At 45.6% G+C, this 19427-nt stretch overlaps 1 protein-coding gene across 1 annotated transcript in view; it reads right to left on the bottom strand.

Annotated features, from left to right (window-relative positions):
* Window positions 1-3080: 3080 nt before the first annotated feature.
* Window positions 3081-19427, bottom strand: part of DIPK2B (divergent protein kinase domain 2B) — an 82786-nt gene continuing 66439 nt past the window's right edge. Inside the window, exons 3-5 of the mRNA XM_081042306.1 lie at window positions 10719-10892; window positions 9323-9611; window positions 3081-8200 (exon numbers count right to left, since the gene is read on the bottom strand). Coding sequence (XP_080898432.1) covers window positions 7860-8200; window positions 9323-9611; window positions 10719-10892 — 804 coding nt within the window. The 3' untranslated portion in view covers window positions 3081-7859. The remainder of the gene's footprint in view (window positions 8201-9322; window positions 9612-10718; window positions 10893-19427) is intronic.

The following is a 19427-nucleotide window of genomic DNA, read 5'->3' as shown; positions in this document are numbered from 1 at the left end:
GTGTTAGGAAGATCCCCTAGAGCTCTTAGTTCTTGCTGGGTTATCTTATGTAGTATGTGTCCTTTATATTTGACTAGGACCTCTTCGTTCTTCTCCTCTGCATGTGCTCCACAGGTGGTTCGTGTGTTTAGTATATTGTCCTGTTCAAGAAGAACTTTAATTGTTTTTTGCTTGTGAGTAGGTGGGTTTAACTCTTAGGCTGTCGAGTTGTGAGTCTTGTCTCTGCCCACCGCAGGGTGTTCTGCTGGGTGAGGGTTGGCCACTTAAATGAGGTTTGGCCTCTATGAGCTCTTGTGCCTTCAGAGAATTCCCTCTGGGTGTGTGACTTGTAGGTCAAACCCGGTAGTACTCTGGTTTGGTCTAGAGTTGGCTTCTGAATATGTTGAATCTTGTGCCTCTTAAGCTGGGCCCTGTTAGGGAAGTTTCAGCACAAATCAAATTACCAAGTACAACGAGAACAACAACAACAACAAAGAAAACAAATCAAGTACATTCACATGTAAAATACAACCGACAATCCCCACTCAACATAGGCAAAGATATCAAAGAAATAAAGACAGAACAAAGCAAATCAAAACAAGCAAAAAAAAAAACAAAAAAAAAAACCAAGCAAAGCAAAACAGGAAGCAGCACCCGTTTTGGCTTAAGCCCACCAAGTAATCTCCAGGTTGTCCTCCGCTGTGCCAAAGAGTTCCCTGCCTATTGCGCAGGCAGCGCTGGTCACCTGTTGCCCAGAGTGAATTTGGGAGTATAGATTTCAATGCGAGGGGCTGAGGGGTCTGGATGACAGTTTTCATTGAGACCGTGCAGTTTCTTCCCTTTCCTGCTCAAATGCACGCTGAGAGTAGCTCCACCAGCCCTGTGCCCAGTACTCCTGAGTCTTAGGGCCCTCCTTCCGTGGGTGTGTGGGAGGGGGCGGGCGGGAGATTTCTAAGCTGCTGAAAGCCGGGAGCTGCGTCTGCCGCTTACTGCTGAGCTTGGGAGTGCTTCCGCATTTGCCCTTGCCCCGCCCCAGGCCACAGCCAGAAAGGGTCGGGGCTGGGGATGGAGGGGTCTTCTCTCTCCCAGGCCAGCTGTGTCACACTCCTCCCGCAGGCCCGAAAAGGTGGTGGTTGGGGGTGTGGGAGTCTCCTCTCTGCTCCTCCAGCGAAAATTTCCTCCTCCCAGCCTATTCCGAAGTTCAGAGATGGCTGCCAATCTTCCCAGCGCCTGAGCACAGACGCCCCTCTGTAATCTGACACTACTCCTCAGTTCAGGGGTCAGTTTAAGTCTCTGGAAGGGTGGGGGTAGGATTCGAAAAGCAGCGTGAGGGGCCCAGGTGTGGCGTCTGAGTTCTTTGTCTGCCCTAGAGCTCATGAGCTGCCCGCCCCAGGGGAGTGATCAGTTGTGGGATGCAGGGAAAGAGCCCACCTCCTGGACCCTGCTCTCTCCGCTGCACCCTGGGCTCCCGTGGGACTCTAGAGCCCCGGGTGCTGCCTGCCACTGCTGCTGTGGGCACGCTGCAGGGCGGCGGCTCTACTGTGTGGGGTGGGGAGAGCGCGGTGCATTTGGTCCCGCCCCCCTCGCTCCTCCCTCGCTCACCCAATTGGCGCTCCCCTAAGCAAACCTTCCACGAGCCTCTCAGCTGTACTCCTGGCTTCTGTCTTCTCCGCTTGGCCCTGGGACCCACTGTGGACGGCGCCATGCCTGGGCTCTGTGGTGAGGGTTGCGGCGCGTTTCCAATTCTTGCCCCTCTCTCCTCCCCGGCTCCCCCAACTAGCGCACCCCAGAGCTAACCCTCCGCGCGTCTCCGCTCCGTCCTGGGAGCCTTGCCGTGGTAGCCGTAGGCCTGGGCTCAGCGGTGGGGGAGGGTGCGCTTCCACTTTGCTGTCCTGCCTCCTCCCCTGCTCGCAGTCAGCGCTCACCTTTAGGTAATTCCTCCACGAGTCTGCCCGCTGTTCTGTGTGATGAGCAAAGAACTCCTCCATGGGCTATATGTCCTGATTGTCAGAAAATCCCGAGGAGAATTCCAAAAGAGCGCCATGCTGCCGCCATTCCTATGACGTCATCCTGGGTTTAGTTTTTTGATCCAATCTGCTACTCTGTACCTTTTTATTGGTGACTTCAGTCCATTTTCATTTAGGGTGATTTTGATATGTGAGGATTTCCTGTCATTCTGTCTTTAGTTTTCTGGTAAGTCTGTGTCTCCATTGCTTTTTTTGCCTTTTTGTTGTTGTCTATTATTTCTGTGTGGTGGTATTCTATGATGTTTCCCTCTGTTTCTTCTTTTATTAAAGTATATATTTCAGTTCTGGATTTTCTTTGAGTGGTTACCTTTAAGTTTATGTAAAAGAAAGTTTGATATTTAGAGTATTCCATTTTCTTCATCACGCTTACTTTCTCCATTGCCATATTGTGGTTCAGGCGTTTACTCTCCCCCTTTTTATCTTTTGGTTGCCACCATTTGTCTCTGTTGATGGTGATCGAATAGCCTCCTTTAGCATTTCTTGTAGTGCAGGTGGTGTATTAGAAAATTTTCTCAGCTTCTGTATGTCTGGAGAGGTCATTATTCGTCCTTCATATCTAAAGGATATCTTTGCTGGATATGTTATTCTTGGCTCATAGGTGTTTTTTTTTAAATAACAGTTTTATATGGAAATATGACCGGAAGTAAAGATACCAAAATATTAACTGTGGCTACATTTACTTTTATTTATTTATTTTTTAATTTATTAGTTTCAGGTGTACAAGACAAGGTAATACTTAGACGTTCATCATTTATATCCCTCACACTGTGAACCCTCCTTCCCCCATCCACTATCCCTCCGACCTTGCACCGAGCCATCACATTATATATATAAAATTATAGTTGGCATTCATTATTGTTTAGCTTCTGGTGTACAGTGCCATGATCAGGCATTAACTGTGGCTACATTTAGATAATGGGGCTTTGGGTTGTTTTAAAAATCTTTTCTACTTTTCCGTACTTGAACAAAGATTCTTTGGGAACTTGTAAAAATATTTTAATAATAAAATTAATTATATGTTTGTTATAGAAATATTTATAATATTAACGTGGATCTAGAAGAAAATAGAAATCATCCAGGTGTATTTCTTTTATTATGAAAAAATGCAGATATATTTAAAGAGCAGGAATTTTCCCATTTACAATTGCATAAAAAAAAATACCTACGAATAAATTTAACTAAGGAGGTAAAAGACCTGTAGTCAGAAAACACTGAAGAAAGAAACTGAAATAGATACAAATAAATGGAAGCGTTTACTGAGCTCATGGATAGAAAGAATTAACATCGTTAAAATGTCCATACTACCCAAAGCAATCTATAGGTTCAATACAATCTGTATCAAAATACCAATGGCATTTTTCAGAGAACTAGAACAAATAATCTTAAAATTTATATGGATCCACAAAAGACGCCAAATAACCAGAGCAATCTTGAGAAAGCAGAACAAAGTTAGAGGTATCATGCTACCTGACATCAAATCATACTACAAGGCCATAGTAATCAAAACAGCATGGTATTGCCATAAAAACAGACACATAGATCAATGGAACAGAATACAGAGCCCAGAAGTAAATCCATATCTATTTGTTCAACTAATCTATGACTAAGGAAGCAAGAAGATACAGTGGAGCAAAGACAGTCTATTCAATAAATGGTGTTGGGAAACGGACAGATACATGCAAAAAAAAAGAAACTAGACCACTTTCTTACACCATATACAAGAAAAAATTCAAAATGGATTAAAGACTTAAATGTAAGACCAAAACCATAAAACTAGAAGAAAACATAGGCAATAAACTCTCTGACAGTAATATTTTTTTTCTGATCTATTTTCTTGATCAAGGGTGGAGGGACAAGCTGGGAAGGCAAGTGTAGAGGCTGCCCAACTGCCATTCATTGTCAGCCCAGAGTCTGGATAGTGGGAGGGAAGAAAATGGTCCACGTCAGATTGTCTAACAGCCTATGGAATCCTGGTGGTTCCTCTGGGATGGAGTGCTGGTTTGGGGCAGGGATCAGGGTCCCTCCCAAGAAGCTGCATCATTCAACCTTGGCTGTGTGAGGAGCCCTTTCTGCCAGGAGACCCTTTGCTCTTTCCCTACATTTGCCTTCAAATACAGAATGTCCATATGTGTCAGGCTCTTGAAAGACACTGTATTATTTAAACAGGACAATAACCCTGAGAGGGTGAAGCTTTTTCTCCCCATTTTATGGATGAGGAAAGTGAGGTTCAGACAGGTTAAACAACTTGCCCAAGGTTAAACAGTAGCCAGTAGAGTCATGACTTGAAACCAGGTCTGTCTGATTCCAGGGCTCTAGATCTTTCCCAAAAAAATCCCACAAATCCAACAAAGTATTTATCTTAACTCTAGAGGAAATGTTCAGGCTCATTGAATTACTTAGAGGTAGAAGTCAGATGCTATAGGGAAGGACCTGGAAAGCAAGAAAACTAAAAATTGTCACTTTGAGCAAATCATTTGAACCAACTTCCTCATTTGAAAAGTTAAGAGTTTTCCCACAGGGCTGTTGTTATGCCCACCTAGTAGCTGCAGTTAGTGAGGTCTGTTCTCATAGGTCAGTTCCTTTGCCATGGTGGTTGTTAAATATTTTATATATCACCTACTCTTCTTGATTATAGAATTTAAGTTAGACACCAGTAAACCCCAAGAACGCTCTATGCAGAGGTTAAGGAGAATTAGTATTCTCAAGCACCCAGGGCCAGCTTTGTGGGCATGCAACCTATGCAGCCCCAGAGGGCCTGTGCTCAGTTTTGTGCTCTGCTGTCCCAGTCTTGCAGTTCTTAATAACAGGAGGCCCCACATGTTCATTTTGCACCGGGCCCCACAAATTATTAATCAGTCCTTGTGGGCCAGAAGGAAGTCACTGTCAAAACTCAGAATAATAATACGTCCAATCAGATTCCAGATGACTGATAATATGTCATGATGATTTTGTTCTGGTTGAAGTCTCTTGAGTGTTGATTCACCTGTCTTCTGGTTGTTGAGGGGAAAGCTGTTCTCAAGGAAGTAGCTGTGTTGTGTATATGACCAGCATGGTGTCTTAACCCATTGGGACTACTAGAACAAAATACAGCTAGCTGAGTGGTTTATAAGCAACATACATTTATTTCTAACAGTTCTGGAGTCTGGGAAGTCCAAGACCAAAGCACTGGCAGATTCAGTCTGGTAAGGGCCCACTTCCTGGTTCATCACCTGTACCTTCTCAATGTGTCCTCAAATGGAAAAAAGGGCCAAGGAGCTCTCTGGGACCTCTTTTTTGAGGGCACTAATCCCATTTTGAGGGCTCCACCCTCATGACCTAATCACCTCTCGAAAGCCTCTCCTCCTAATACCTTCGCCTTAAGGGTTAGGATTTCAATATATGAATTTTGGGAAGACACAGACATTCAGTTTTACAGCACATGGTGTCTGAAAAACAGCAAGCAAAAAGGGCTAAAGAATGCAGTCATCCTCAGCAAGAACATTTTCCAAGCACCTGCTCTGTGCCCAGTTCTGTTCGGGTTGCTATGGGAACACAGAAGCCCTATGCTGCCACCATTCTCAAAGATCCCCTAGCATGATGGGAAGGTAGGACAGATCTCTCTGTAATACCCCTTGGGATTAGCTTCAAACGGGGCACAGACCTATGTTTCAGGGTACAGAGATGGAATTCAGAAAGGGCTCGCTGGAGCTTGCACTGTCAGGAAAAGCTTGTGTTCAAAGTAGAACCTCAGAAAGGTCTTAAATGATTCACAGTACTTAGTAAGTGGAGGAACAGAACCATACAAGCCTCAGACTTGGGTATAGATGCTAACATATTCCTTCATGTTGGATATGGCTTTTGAATCCAACAGACTGGAGTTAAGGAGTACTGCAGGTTGGGTTCTTTGGAAGCGGACACTAAGATGGAGTTTGGGGTACATGTGGCATCTTGTGCTGCTATAACAAATTACTACAAAGTGTGTGGCTAGAAATAATAGGCATTTATCCTCTCAGAGTTCTGAAGGTCAGATGTCTAAGATCCGTTTCACTAGGCTGACAAGAAGGTGTTGGGAAGGGTGGTCAATCCTCACCGTCCAGACCAGGCCAGAAGGCAACTGCCTGAGACTCTTCCAGAAGCTTGTGCCTGTCATCCTCACTGTCATGGCTGCCCCATGGATAGTGCCTGGAGCAGTCAAAATGCAAATCCCACAGGCAACCTAGTGCACCATAAAATAAGACATTTTTGGCCCAGCTTTAAACGTGAGTGAAGGTACCAGGATTGGATAGACCAGCGTGAGAGTCAGAGGCTGAAGCAGGAGGCAACAGGAATGTAGATTGGTAGCAACAGTTCTGGAACTATCCCAGCAAGTTACTCTTCCTCCCTGGGCCTCAGTTTCCCCATTTGTTGTGTAAAGCCTGTTAAGCCAGGCATTGTGACCTAATGGTGGTGATTCAGAGTTAGAAAAGAGAAGCCAACTGAGAGATCCCTGGGGGTAGAGGGTTGGCAGAGAGGTTAGGCAAAGGTCCGAAGAGCCCCCACTAATGTTTGAGGGACCGGGGCAAGAATGTACATGAAGGCCCACATATGATGTGGCTCAATATTTTAAAGGTATAAAGCAAACTAACAACCTGTTAGATAAAATATGTTCTGTTGGCTGACCTTGAAAATAATTTTTTATAATGACCTGTAAGGCCACATTTGAATGAAAATTCTTGTACTCCTTAGAGTCCTGCATTGGAGGCCACTGTGTGGAGAGAGCTGGCCTGGTCCTGGCAATGGCTGCAATGAGACCTCCTGCTCCAGGATGAGGAACCGGCTAAGTGTCCCTCGCTGAGCTTTGAAATCTGTCTTTGCAGCTGGGCCAAGGCCACACTTCCCACTAGATGTTCCCTGCAGCAGGAGTACAAGGGTGCCCATTCTTGGGAGACTTGGGACTCATCTGATGGCTGGCTGTGGCTCGAGGACACTCTGACAGCCTTGCTGAAGTTTCCTTCCATTGTGCAGAGTGCAGTTTAGGATACTCCCACCTGACCTTCTCTCCCTCCCTCAGCCTCAGACTTGCAGCCCAGCCTGCTAGGTCTCTCAGCCTTCTCTGGCTCCCTTCTTCTTTTCTTCCACACAGGCATCTTTCTTAATACAATCCTTGTCCATTTCATCCTGTCTTGTCATGTATTTCTCAGTGGACCTGGATGAACACATTAACCCCCAGCCTTGCCCCACTTCTTGTTCCTGGCTCGTTACCACACCTGAGGTGCTTTACTCACACACGTATGGGGCCCTAGGCACCCAGAGCATGGTCCTGTCCATGTGTGCTCTTGGCCTGAAGACTTCTTACCCTGGAGCTTTGTGAGGAGTGTGGCAGAAGGGCTAGTACAGGGGCACAAGAAGCAGGAAGGAGTCCTTTTGTCCGAGTCTAATGTGCTACTGGCCAGGGGCCTCAGCTTCCCATGGCCTTCCCTTCATGCCAACCCCTTAACCTCCATGGCTCTGTCTCATTCGCCCTACCTGTGCACACTTTTGGAACACAGTTTATAACCACCTGGGCTGTGGGTGGGAAGCATATGTCCCTGGCCCTTCATATCTCTGTCTTATTCACTAACTTGAGAGTCTGGTAGAGAACAGAGGAAATGAGACTCAGAGGTTAAGTGAGTGTCCACCCCTGGGCTCTTCAATGACATCCCAGCCAGAGGGAGCAACCACACCGTGTTGCACAACTGCCCTCTGATCATTGGAATGTTTCTCAGTCCTTCGGAAATGAATGTGCATTTCTCCTAATGTCTAAAATGGAGCTGCTTCTTTCAACCTTGCAACAACCCAACTGGGGACTGGAGAGCCAAGGATGTTGTCCCCAGCAGCCAGCCAGTCTCCAGCCCCTCAGAACTTATCATTATACTTGCAGTCTGGGTAGCGGTAGGCAAACCTGGGGTCACAGGTTCTCAGGAGTCTCAAGATGTCCTTTAGCTGGCTGGCAGCCCCAAGGACTTCAGGGTCTGGGCGGGCACCCTCCCCACACTGAACGAGGAGGGCATCTATCTGCTCCTGCACTGGGGAAGGGAACTTCCCTTGGAGAAGTTGAGGCAGCACCTGCCGACACACCAGCACCAGGCTCTGTTTCTCAGGGATGGTGTCACAGGTGGGCAGCTCAGTCTGGCAGCCAGCAACCAAGCAGCTAAAGATGTCTTTATTCTCTCCTGCCACGGTGGCTGTTTGGGTACCTAGAAGGGAAATAGGAAATGTTATACACTTGACAACTTGTTCTCCTTGGGGGAGGCACCACTAATTAGAATTGCTAGGCAAAGTGGTTTGGTCTCCTAGCATCTCCTGTCACCAGGAGATTTAGGGCTCAGGTACTCCATGAACCCTGCTGAGAACAACATGGGAGGAAATCTCTCTGCTACAATAAGTTGAGGCATGGGCATGGAAATCACATTTATCCCTAGCAGAAATTGGGCTTATAAATGTAGGGTTCGCCTCCGTATTGTGATTCTCCCATTTTTATTACTGAATTAGGGAACTCAGGAAATTACTAGGACCAGTTTCATTTGGCCTTTTTAAATACAAAGTCAGGAGAAAGAACAGGTAATCTAGATTATGCAGTCAATGGGTTGTAGTGGGATTGACATTCAGTGGAGTACATATTCCGAATATTCTGGAATCAGCCCCATTTCTTCCAATAAAGGCAAAGCAGGAAATGAGTAATTTGGTTTAATTTGTCTATCTTTGTAGGCCTTCTCATATAAAAAATCCTCTGTCCTATTATTGGGCTCAGAACATTTGGTCACCGTTAAAGATTGGGATGTTCAGAGGGCTCCAGAACCCTGGATGAGTCTGTGCATACAGTGAGAAATATGATTCACTCATATATCTCATGTGGTGCCATGCTTTTAAATTTAAACTTTATAAAAAGCAAAGGTGCCAAAATGGATTGCAAAATGTACGAGTGAATCAGCCAGATAGTTAAGTTTCAGATAAAGACTGAAAGCATCTGATGAGCAAGGCACTGAGGGGGAGATGAATCCAGGGGTGGTGTGTGTGAGGAGGAGCAGGGCAAGTCCTTGGACCACACAGACCGAGTTGGACAATAACAGTGCCTTTGGAGCCATGCCACCATGCAAAATGCCCTCAATGGACAAGGTCAGTGCCAGTTCCCCTTTGGAGATGGAGTTGGAGCAGAGACTCTAAAGTGGGAGAGGGACTTTGACATGAACTTGGGCTGTTCTCACTGTGACACCTGGAGACTGGAAAGGCCCAGTGGTGTTACTCCCCGTCACCTCTCCAAGCTCCTTTCACCCTGATTTCCCCTTTGACAGATGCTCAGCTGGGCCCATGCTGGGTACCTTCCTGCTTGTCGATGACGCCCAGGGCACTGGCATCCCGGATGAACAGATGCCCGTTGTTAAAGATGCCAAACATAGCAGCATCCACATGGGTGAAGTAGAGGAAGTAGTTCAAATCGTTGCTCCTCAGAGACTCCAGGACCCCAAGGAGCTGGTAGGCCAGGTCTGCCGCCTGGTCCGGGGGTGCATCATAGGATTCCTGCAGTGGGATGGTGCTGGTACTGACCAGGAATCGGCCACAGGAGCCCAGGTACTTGGGCAGCGGCCATCCCTCAGCGCCAGGGAAAATCTGCCATGCCAGGAAGAGGAGGCATTGGAGGATTAGAGAGAAAATAACTCACAGAGACAGCTCTCTCTCTCTCTCTCTCTCTCTCTCTCTCTCTCTCTCTCTCTCGTTCTCTCGCCTCTCAGTGCAAGCACACAGAAAGATCAGCCTTAAACAGGTACCTTCCATCTCAAAACATATCAGCAAAGTGTCCCTCAACCTTTTCTATACCTCTTGGAACAAGGCAATGTCCCCATCCCTGTCCCTCTCCCCCTCCCGCCCACCCTTTTTTTTAAATGAAGAGATTTAGAAAAGGAAGCTCTTATTTCCATGCAGTGGATTGCATTGCAACAGAGAGTGTCCCCAAGAGAGGTAGGAGAATGTTAAAGCACTTGCCAGGATTTTAGATGGGATTCAAATTCAGGGGACTATGTTTATTTTAAGAGTCTGTAGTTGAAAAAATATGACTACTATTTGATATTTAACAGATATCACTGCTTAGGAAGAGGCCATGGGGAGAAAAAGAGGGTCAACTTAATGCTGATTTAGAGAAAAATATTTTTAATCCTGAAGGCTCCCCTTGGGTGACACCAGTTTTGGGAAACATTGTACTGGCCCAGAGTCTCTGTCCTCTCTCCTCTCTCCTGTCTTGTTGACGATTGTATCCCTAGGCTCTAGTGCACCTTCATTTATTTAACCATTCCCCTATTGCTGGACATTTAGGTTACTTCCAGTTTGTTTTTTTTCTCCTTTCCAACCATAGCTGCAGGACACATCTCCCAGGGGTCATTCTTTGGCTATTTCCCTACCACTCAGGCTTGCTCAAATCTTACTGATCTTTGAGGCACAGGTCAGAGTTGACCTCCTTCACAGAACCCTTCTGTGCTGCCACAGGCAGTGAAGGTGGCTGTTGTCCCCCTACTGGCTCTCACACCTCTTTCCTCTACAGCAACCACAGCACTTTGCCCCTACAGAATCCAAGCATATTTACTGAATGCCACAAAGGTACTAACATGGGCTGGTAACCCCAAGGGGAGCAGTAAAGGGGGAGAGAGCTCAACCCAGGGCATCCCCCCTTGGAATCTAACGTGAATGTCCTCCCTGGAGGGGCTTTCTAGGGTCTCTGTGTACCTGTAGGAGGATGGGATGCGTGTTGACAGCCAGTGTGTAGAGCAGACGCAGCTTGTCGCGGTCTGTGAAGTGGTCCATGAAGATGCTACCAGCGTCCGCCACCTCGGCGTAGCGCCGGACTACGCGGTCCAGGAGTCGCTGTGAGGGGCAGCGCAGGAGGGGGCTAGGCAGGCCCTGCGGGCGGTGGTGAGAGAGACCCCTAAGGGTGCTGAACGTTTGTGGGGGTCCTGCAGTACAGGGCGCTGGAAGGCCCTGCTGATGGGGTCATCTTGGGGTTGGAGGGCCAAGTGGGTCCTGGGGGTGCAGGAAGCAGACTGAAAGCTACCGGGGGAGGGGTGAGAGAGGGAGAGAGGGAGAAGACCCTCAGGGTAGAGGAGAGGGCAGCGCACTTCTGGGGGCCGGGTGGAAGGGAGCCAAGCAGGCTACCCAGAAGGGAGAAGGGATAGGAGTTGTAGGAGAGGGGAGGAGAGACCTCAGGAGCTGAGGAGAAGGGTGGGGAAGGGAGGCTCCTGAAGCCAAGAAGGGCCTGAGAAATTCTGGGGGCAGGGGAGGAGGGCACTGAGCATGCTTGGCACCCCCAGCAGGCAGTCAGAGCCTTGGAGTGCCTGTCTGCATACCCATCATCGTTGTGACCCCACCCTGCCCTTACACACAGAGCTGATTTCAGGCTGAGTTAATCAGCTTGGCCCCTTGCGATTGGCCTTTTCAATTCCTTCCACCATTTCACTCAGATGTCACCACAGTTATGATACTACATGTGATCATTTTTATGTATGCTGCTTTGTTTTTCTTGGGATAAAACTGGGAGATACACACCTAGGTTTACTTTCCATGACCTAGCTCTCTCCTATACCTTTCTCCTCAAGCTGAACAAAAACAATGAACCTACTAATAAAAGAAAAGAAACATAGTTAAGAACAGGACCCTGGGGCCCAGTCTGCCAGAATTCAACCTGGGCTCCACAGGTACCAGCTAGCTGTGTGACCTTGGACAAGTTACTTAGTCTCTCTGTACCTCAAGTTCCAGTCTAAAGTGAGAATGCCAGTAATAGCACCCTAAGAGCTCATGAGGATTAAATAAATTAATAGATGAAAAATACTAGAACAGTATCTGGTGAGCAGTAAGCATTCAACAAATGTTATGTGCTCTTTTTTTTTTTTATTGGGGAAGGGGAACAGGACTTTATTGGGGAAGAGTGGGTACTTTCAGGACTTTTTCCAAGTCAAGTTGTTGTTCTTTCAATCTTAGTTGTGGAGGGCGCAGCTCAGCTCCAGGTCCAGTTGCCGTTTTTTAGTTGCAGGGGGCACAGCCCACCATCCCTTGCAGGAGTCGAGGAATTGAACCAGCAATCTTGTGGTTGAGAGCCCACTGGCCCATGTAGGAATCCAACCGGCAGCCTTCGGCGTTAGGGGCACGGAGCTCCAACTGCCTCAGCCATCCGGCTGGACCTATCTGCTCTTACTAAATTAAAAAGTTGAAACTCCTAGCACAGAAAATAGTGGTGATAGCCAATGATATTAAGTTGGTGCAAAAGTAATTGCGTTTTTTACAATTATTTTTAACCTTTTAAACTGCAATTACATTTGCACCAACCTAATAGCAATGAGAGCAAGACTCAGACTTAATGAGTGAGAACAGGAGACTGCCTAGGGGAGGCTCTGGCTGAGTGAGCTGTTGCAGTAGGTGGCTAAGGGCAGTCTCCAGAGCCCTGGGTACCCCAGCACGGAGCAGGGAAAGCAGCCTGGAGTCCTCAATCTCCCCAGTGGGAACTCATGAGGGTGGAAAGACTTCTGGGAGGCTTGAGGTCAGAGCTTGGAGTTTGGAGACAGCCTGGACAGGCCAAAATTGTAGGATGTCCAACCATCCTGGTTTGCCTGGGGTTGAGGGTTTTCTGGGACATGGTCCTTTCAGTGCTAAAAGTGGGAAACCGAGATGCATGGTCATACTACCACAGGGTCACAGCTGGACCACGGCCTTGGACAGAGTATGCTTCTGTTTCAGGATGAGGACCAGAACATATTGACGGGGGCCAGCATAGATACTTGTCAAACTACCAGGTCCCCAGCACTGGATGAGCTCCTGTACTCCCCTGGGAGGGAAGGGGTCTGATCAGGATTCTGAAGTGACTGGGCATGCTGGGATGTGACTGAGGTTGCCTGACAGTGTGTAGATGATGCTTTCCACTTACCAGAGGAGTGGGAGCACAAGAGCTTAGCTCAGGGAGAGAAAATTAAGGAACATTCCATTTTTATGCTTCTGTGAGTGTCCAATTCATATATGCTCCATCCTTTGGGAATTTTATAGATGAGAGGAGACCCAGGCAGTGGGCTGGGTATTTCATGTGCTCATGTAATCCTCCTGGGCACCCCACAAGGTGGGTCCTGTTATGAGCCTCATTTTGTAACTGAGGAATTGGAAGTTTTCAGAGTGTTGGTAAAGGCTGAAGGGTTGGATTCTGGATTTGAACCTGTTATGGCCTGCATGTTTGGGTCTCTCCCAAAATTCATATGTTGAAACCCTAGTCCGCAATGTGATAGTATTTGGAGATGGGACCTTTGGGAGATAACTAGGTCATGAGGGTAGAGCCCTCATGATGGGACCAGTGCCCTTATAGGAAGAGACATCACCTAGTTATCTCCCAAAGAGATAACTTTGTCTCTGCTCTCCACCACATGAAGATACTATGAGAAGAGAGCCATCTGCAAACCAGGAATAGAGCCTTCACCAGGAACCAAATTGGCTGGCATTTTGATCTTGGACTTCCCAGCCTCCAGAACTGTGAAAAATAAATTTGTGTTTAAGCCACCCAGTCTGTGGTATTCTGTTATAGCAGCCTGAGACAGAACCCAATCTGTTGGATTCTAATATTCATGCTTTTCCCCCTGTAATAGGTCCTGCCCTGCCCCCAGTGCCATAAGCTACATAGATGGAAACCATAGAAGATGATTTGAAGCTATGAGAAGCTCTCTTTGCTTCTGATTGTCTTTCCTACACAGCCTACACAGAAGAAATTCCATTTTATAGGTAATCATTGGCAGTGAGGGAGGTAAGTAATTTCTTCTTTTCTTTTCCAAGAACCAACTCTTAAATGAAAACACGTCTGGGAGAGGTAGGACACGAAATGGCCATAGCAACAACCATAATAATTAGTAGTAATTATTGCTTACTATACAACAGGAACTGTTCTAAGCCTCTCACAGGTAGTATATTCTTTCATTTACTTCTCACAAGAACCTAAAGAGTTAGATACTATTATTGCTCCCAATTTATAGATGGCAAAACTGAGGGTTAGAGAAATTAAGTGAGTTGCTTCAGGTCACATATACCTAACATTTCTTTTTTTCTTTCTTTTTTCCCCTAACATTTCTACTAGGACAGTACACCAGCTGAGAAGTAGCTGGAGACAGGCAGGGTCTGCATCCTTACCTTTACTGGGGATGAAACCCTGAAGTTAGCTGAGATCAGGGCACTCATTCATTCATTCATTCATTCATTCATTCATTCATCTACCAATGTTTGCAGAGAATCTACCAAGGACCACACCATATTCTGGTCACTGCGGATATGAAGGGGTACTAAATAGGCCCTGCTTTTCCAGGGCCTGTTGGGTAAGGGAAACCATCAAGTGCCCTGCAGTTACAATGTGGTACAGGGAGAAATGTGACTGGGGTGAAGTCAGGGAGCTATAGGAGACATGGGCACAGGGCCACATTATAACTCTTGTAAGTCTCAGTATTTTTGCCTTCATGGGCCGTTTCCTCTATAAAAACATATTTAAAATTATATTTTGCAACTGCAGTGGTATAAAGACACATTTATTATATTTTATATTCAAACATTTTCTTGGACCTAAAAGTTTAGTTTTTTTCCTCTGCTTTTAAAAGAAATCAAAACATTTTCATGGACGTCTCAAAGGCTTCTTGGAAGACAGTGAAATATAGGCTAAGACCAGAAGCATGGGTAGAGTGAACCTGCAAAGATGGTGGGAGGGAATTTTATGCAAAGGGAACAGTACATGCAAACACTTTGAGATGAGAGAGAGTATGCTGGAAATGACAAGTAGGTTAGTACTCCTTGAAACAGTATCGCTAGACAGAGTGGACAGAGAAGAAGCCCAGATAGGAGGAACATTGGAGTCATTTTAAGGAACTTTTATCAGGGGAGTGATATGTTTAGATATACATTTGAGGAAATGATTCTAGGTGCAGTGTGGAGAATAAATTCAGAGGAGCGTAGCCAATACTGCTAGTTACTGATCTTTGGATTTTAGTGAGGCATATGGATGCCCAGAATTAAAGATTCCATTCTCAGCTTGCTTTGCAGCTAGGTGTGGTAATGTGACTAGGTACTGGTCAATAGAGGTATAAGTAGAAATTTCTGGGAAGGGTCCTTAAAGGGAAAGGGTGTCTCCTTTTTCTCTCCTTCTTCTTTCCTAGCTGGAAGTGATGGCTGGTGCTTAGGCAACCATCTTGGACCAGGGAATGTTAAGGGCTGTGGAGAAGCCAAATGAAAGTACCCTGGATTCCTGACAATAATGGATGCACTATGTCAGCCCCGGACAGCTATGTATCAGTTTCTTTTATGTAAAATAGAAGAATATTTTGATCTTGTTTAAGCCACTCAGGATGGTGGAAAGACTTCTGGGAAGCTCGAGGTCAGAGCTTGGAGTTTGGAGACAGCCTAGACAGGCCAAAATTGTAGGATGTCCAACCATCCTGGTTTGCCTGGGACTGAAGGTTTTCTGGGACATGGTCCTTTCAGTGCTAAAAGTGGGAAACCGAGATGCTTGGTCAGAATACCACAGGGTCACTTGAATTTTTTGTCACATGCAACTGAACCCAATCCTAAGTGTCACAGGAGGAAAAGTGGAGGCAGGAAGGTCAGTCAGTCTGATGCAATGATCCAGGTGTGAGATGAGAGAATGAAAAAGTTTGAAGATATTTTTGATAGTAGAATCTACAAGTCTTGTAAATTGGTTGAATGAGGTCAGGGGACAAGAAAAAAGGAGGCATCAGAGATAGTGTCCACCCACCATGAGGGTGGACATTAGCGGTATCATTTTCTGAGGTGGTTTTAAAACATGTTCACACTCTTTGATACCCCTCCAATCAAGGGGTGGAGTCTAATTCCCCTCCTCTGGAATATGGATTGGCTTTGGTGATTTCTTTCTAGTGACGGGAATGCTTACAACTGCAGTGCTGCATGCCTTCTGAGCCTTGGCCATAACAGATGATACCACTTCTGCTTGGCTCTCTCTTGTACCCAGGCACCATGCTGTAAGGTAGCCCAGGCCACATAGAGAGAAACCAAGACCCCCAGCTCTCACCTCAGCTGAGTGCCTAGCTGACAGTCAGTTCCAACTTGCCAGCCACGTGACTGAGCCATCTTGAAAATGGTTCCTCCAGTGCCCTGTTGAACTACCCTAGCTGATGCCTCTTGGACCTTGGTGAGCCTTTCCTACCAAGCCCTGCCCAAATTGAATATTCATAAGCAACATCAATAACTGTGGTTGTTTTAGGCCACTAAGTTCTGAAGTGGTTTGTTATACAGCAATAAAGAACTAATATATTTGCTGAGAAGGTTCTGGGCCACCTCTAGAACTATAGCCGGAAAAGCCTTTAAAACCATCTTGTACCCCAGCCTCCCTTTATGGTGGAGGCAGCTTCTTCCCAAGGTCCCACTCACAGAGTGGGACTTCATCTACTTCTGACTGGTGTGTGCTGTCCAAGTGCAAGCCCACAATTATTATACTGGTTGTTAGCAAACAGGATTGAGAAACCAAACATTTCCAATAAAATAATGATTCATTTAAAAACCAAATACACCATTCTGGGGGACTGCCTACTGCTTTGGAGTATCTAAATCACTACTCCCTTCTGCATACATGGGCAACAGGGCTAACTCACCACCTTCCAAAGTAAGGCAAAAGGAAAACCAAACCCTGGTCTTCCATTGCCCCTCCCCCTCCCATGCCCATTTTCCTCACCCTGGCATTTCAGACAGGAAGTCTGATGCTATCTCTTAGGGAACCAGCTAGCCAGTCAAGGTCTTCATGGCCTGGTGTTAGTGACTGGGCTTTTGCTTTGCTGCATTGTCACTTAATGGGGGCCTTCTGTGAAGAGTGGTACTGATAGTGATTGTCATACTTCACCACTGCTCCTAACAGTCTGTAAAACAGTTAATAAAGTTTAGTGGGTATGTCACTGTGATAGTCAGTTTTATGTGTCAACTTGGCTAGGCTATGGTTCCCAGCTTTTCAATCAAACACTAATCTAGGTATTGCTGTGAAGATATTTTGTAGATATGGTTAGCATCTCCAGTCAGTTAACTTTAAGTAAAGGAGATTATCCTTGATAATGTGGATAATGTGGGCGTGACTCAATCAGTTGAAAAACCTTAAGAGCAAAACTAAGGCTTCCTTGAGGAGGAAGGAATTCTACCTGTGGATTGTAGTTGTCAGCTCCTGCTCAAGGGTCTCTGGCCTGCTGGATTTTGGACTTGCCAGCCTCCACAATCATGTAAGCCAACCCTGAAATAAACCTGTTTCATATACATAAAATTATATATTATTTTTATATAAAAATATTTTACATTATATTAAATTAATATACTACTAAAATATGAATTAATAATTAATGATTTATATTTATATATTATAATTGTGTGTTGTATAATCTCTACACATACACACACATGCAGATTATACACTGGCTAAGGGAAAAGCACTTGTCTATTGTGGAAACGACAGGAACTGAGACAGAAATCTAGATTTGCTTTCACTTTTGAAGCTTCTAGTGAAATCTGAGTACATAAGACTTAATTTCCTTAATGAGTTGTTTGACCTTTAGTTGGCTTTTATCCACATTCTTGTGTGTGTATTTGCTGAAAACACACCACCAGTAATCAACAGTGTCCTCATTTAAAGGGTTCTTCCCAGAATGGAAACATAAGAGTTAAATTGTCTAGACAAATAATTTTGTGACCCCGATGGAGGTACTTAGGAAGTAAAAGAGCTATGCTTGTTGTTTCTTTCTAGAAGCTAGAGATAAGAGAGTTCATCTACCTGTTGAGCAGGAAGGGGGTTGCCCTCCGAGCAGACCACAACTTAAAAGTTAGGTGGATCATCAGTAACCTTGCCAGAATTTCCCTAGCTTCCTTCTCAGGTCCCATCCCATGGGTGAGATCTGCCCAGCCTGAGGGTCCCATCAGATGTGGAAGATGCCAACAGGTAGACCACATCTCGGTGGACTAAGAGACAGCCCCATTTAGGGGGCCACACAGTGTTCTAGAAAGAGTCTTGGCTTTGGAGTTGACTGCCTGCCATTGGAAAATGTTGTGTACATGTTGCCTATTCCCGGGGTCCTGTGTGTTGGTAAATTCTGGAGGGTGGCATAGGAGCTGTGTGTGGGGGCCTGATGCATAAGCGTCTGTAGTGACTACTATTTGAAAACATGGTAGGCATGACACAATTGGGGAAAGGAAGTTCACACTTTCTGGAAGTTCTGAGTGTTAGGCCCTAAGGCAAACCTTTTCACAGATATTATCTCCGCATGCATAGGGATTTAAGCCTTTAATTCTCTCTTGTCCTGGTGACTCTTTTGGAAATTTAAAATAATTGATTACAAAAAGCCTTCAAAATTTGTAGAAAACACAGTGACATTAATTTTCACAGCCCATGCTAGCAAATGCAAATGGTAGACTGCATTGTCAGGTGATCTAGCAAAATTCTCCCATTTTGAAGATGAGAATACTAAGATAAGGACCAGGAAAGGGAAGTGGCTTGTTAAAGATCATGCTGCTTATTGGTGCCCAAACCTGCTTTCATGCCCAAGTCTCAGTAAGGCATTAAAAATAATTTAATGGGGAAAGAGAGGGGGGAAAAAGAAATCGGTGATTGCAGAATAAATGTGTCCCAAATTTGACCAACAATTGGACTTCAGAGTGCTGTAAAAGTACAAATCCCTAGCCTCTTCTAGAAATTCTGAATAAGTAGGTCCAGTGAGGGCCTAGGACTCTGCTTTCTTGACAGGTGTCCTGCATCATTCTTATTATCAGGCAAGTCTAGGAAACACTAGTGGAGAGAATGGGAGATGAAGAGGTGAGATGTGATTCAGCATTCCTATCTCAGGAGCTTTGGAAGAATTCCCTGGCACACGTCTTACTTTATTTTGGACACAAACACAAATAATTGTGCATTTTTTTTAACTTATTGTGTTCCAGGAGCTCAGCTAAACTTTAGGGTTGGAACAACAAAGGATATGCTGTGATCAGTTTACATGGGTATCACCAATGTACTGTGGTAGTAAAAAGGAGAGCAGGATCTACTCTGCATAACCAGGGTTTCTTAACCTGTGTTCCTCAGCCCCTCAAAGTGTCTGGATAGAATCCAGGGAGTACCTGAACTCTGATGGAAAAAAGATGTTTATTTTCACCAATCTTCAACTGAAATTTTAGCAATTCCTTCAGTTATGAATGTAGGGAACTGTCTCAGTTATTGAATGCTGGAGAACAAATTGCTGCAAGCAGTGCCTTAACACAACAATAATTTATTCTCACTGTCTATGGGTTGGCTGGGCAGTTCTACTGGCATCCCCCAGTGGCTGAATTCAGCTGGTGGCTATACTATAAGTTGGTCTTACTTCCATGTTTGTCTCGAGATATCTTTTGATTTCTTCTTTGATCTGCTGCTTGACTTTTTTTTTCTTCTAA

Source organism: Rhinolophus hipposideros (assembly GCF_964194185.1).
Source record: "Rhinolophus hipposideros genome assembly, chromosome: X".
Taxonomy (NCBI): Eukaryota; Metazoa; Chordata; class Mammalia; order Chiroptera; family Rhinolophidae; genus Rhinolophus; species Rhinolophus hipposideros.
Note: the sequence above shows the minus strand (reverse complement) of the source record. Positions and strands in the feature narration are given on the sequence as shown.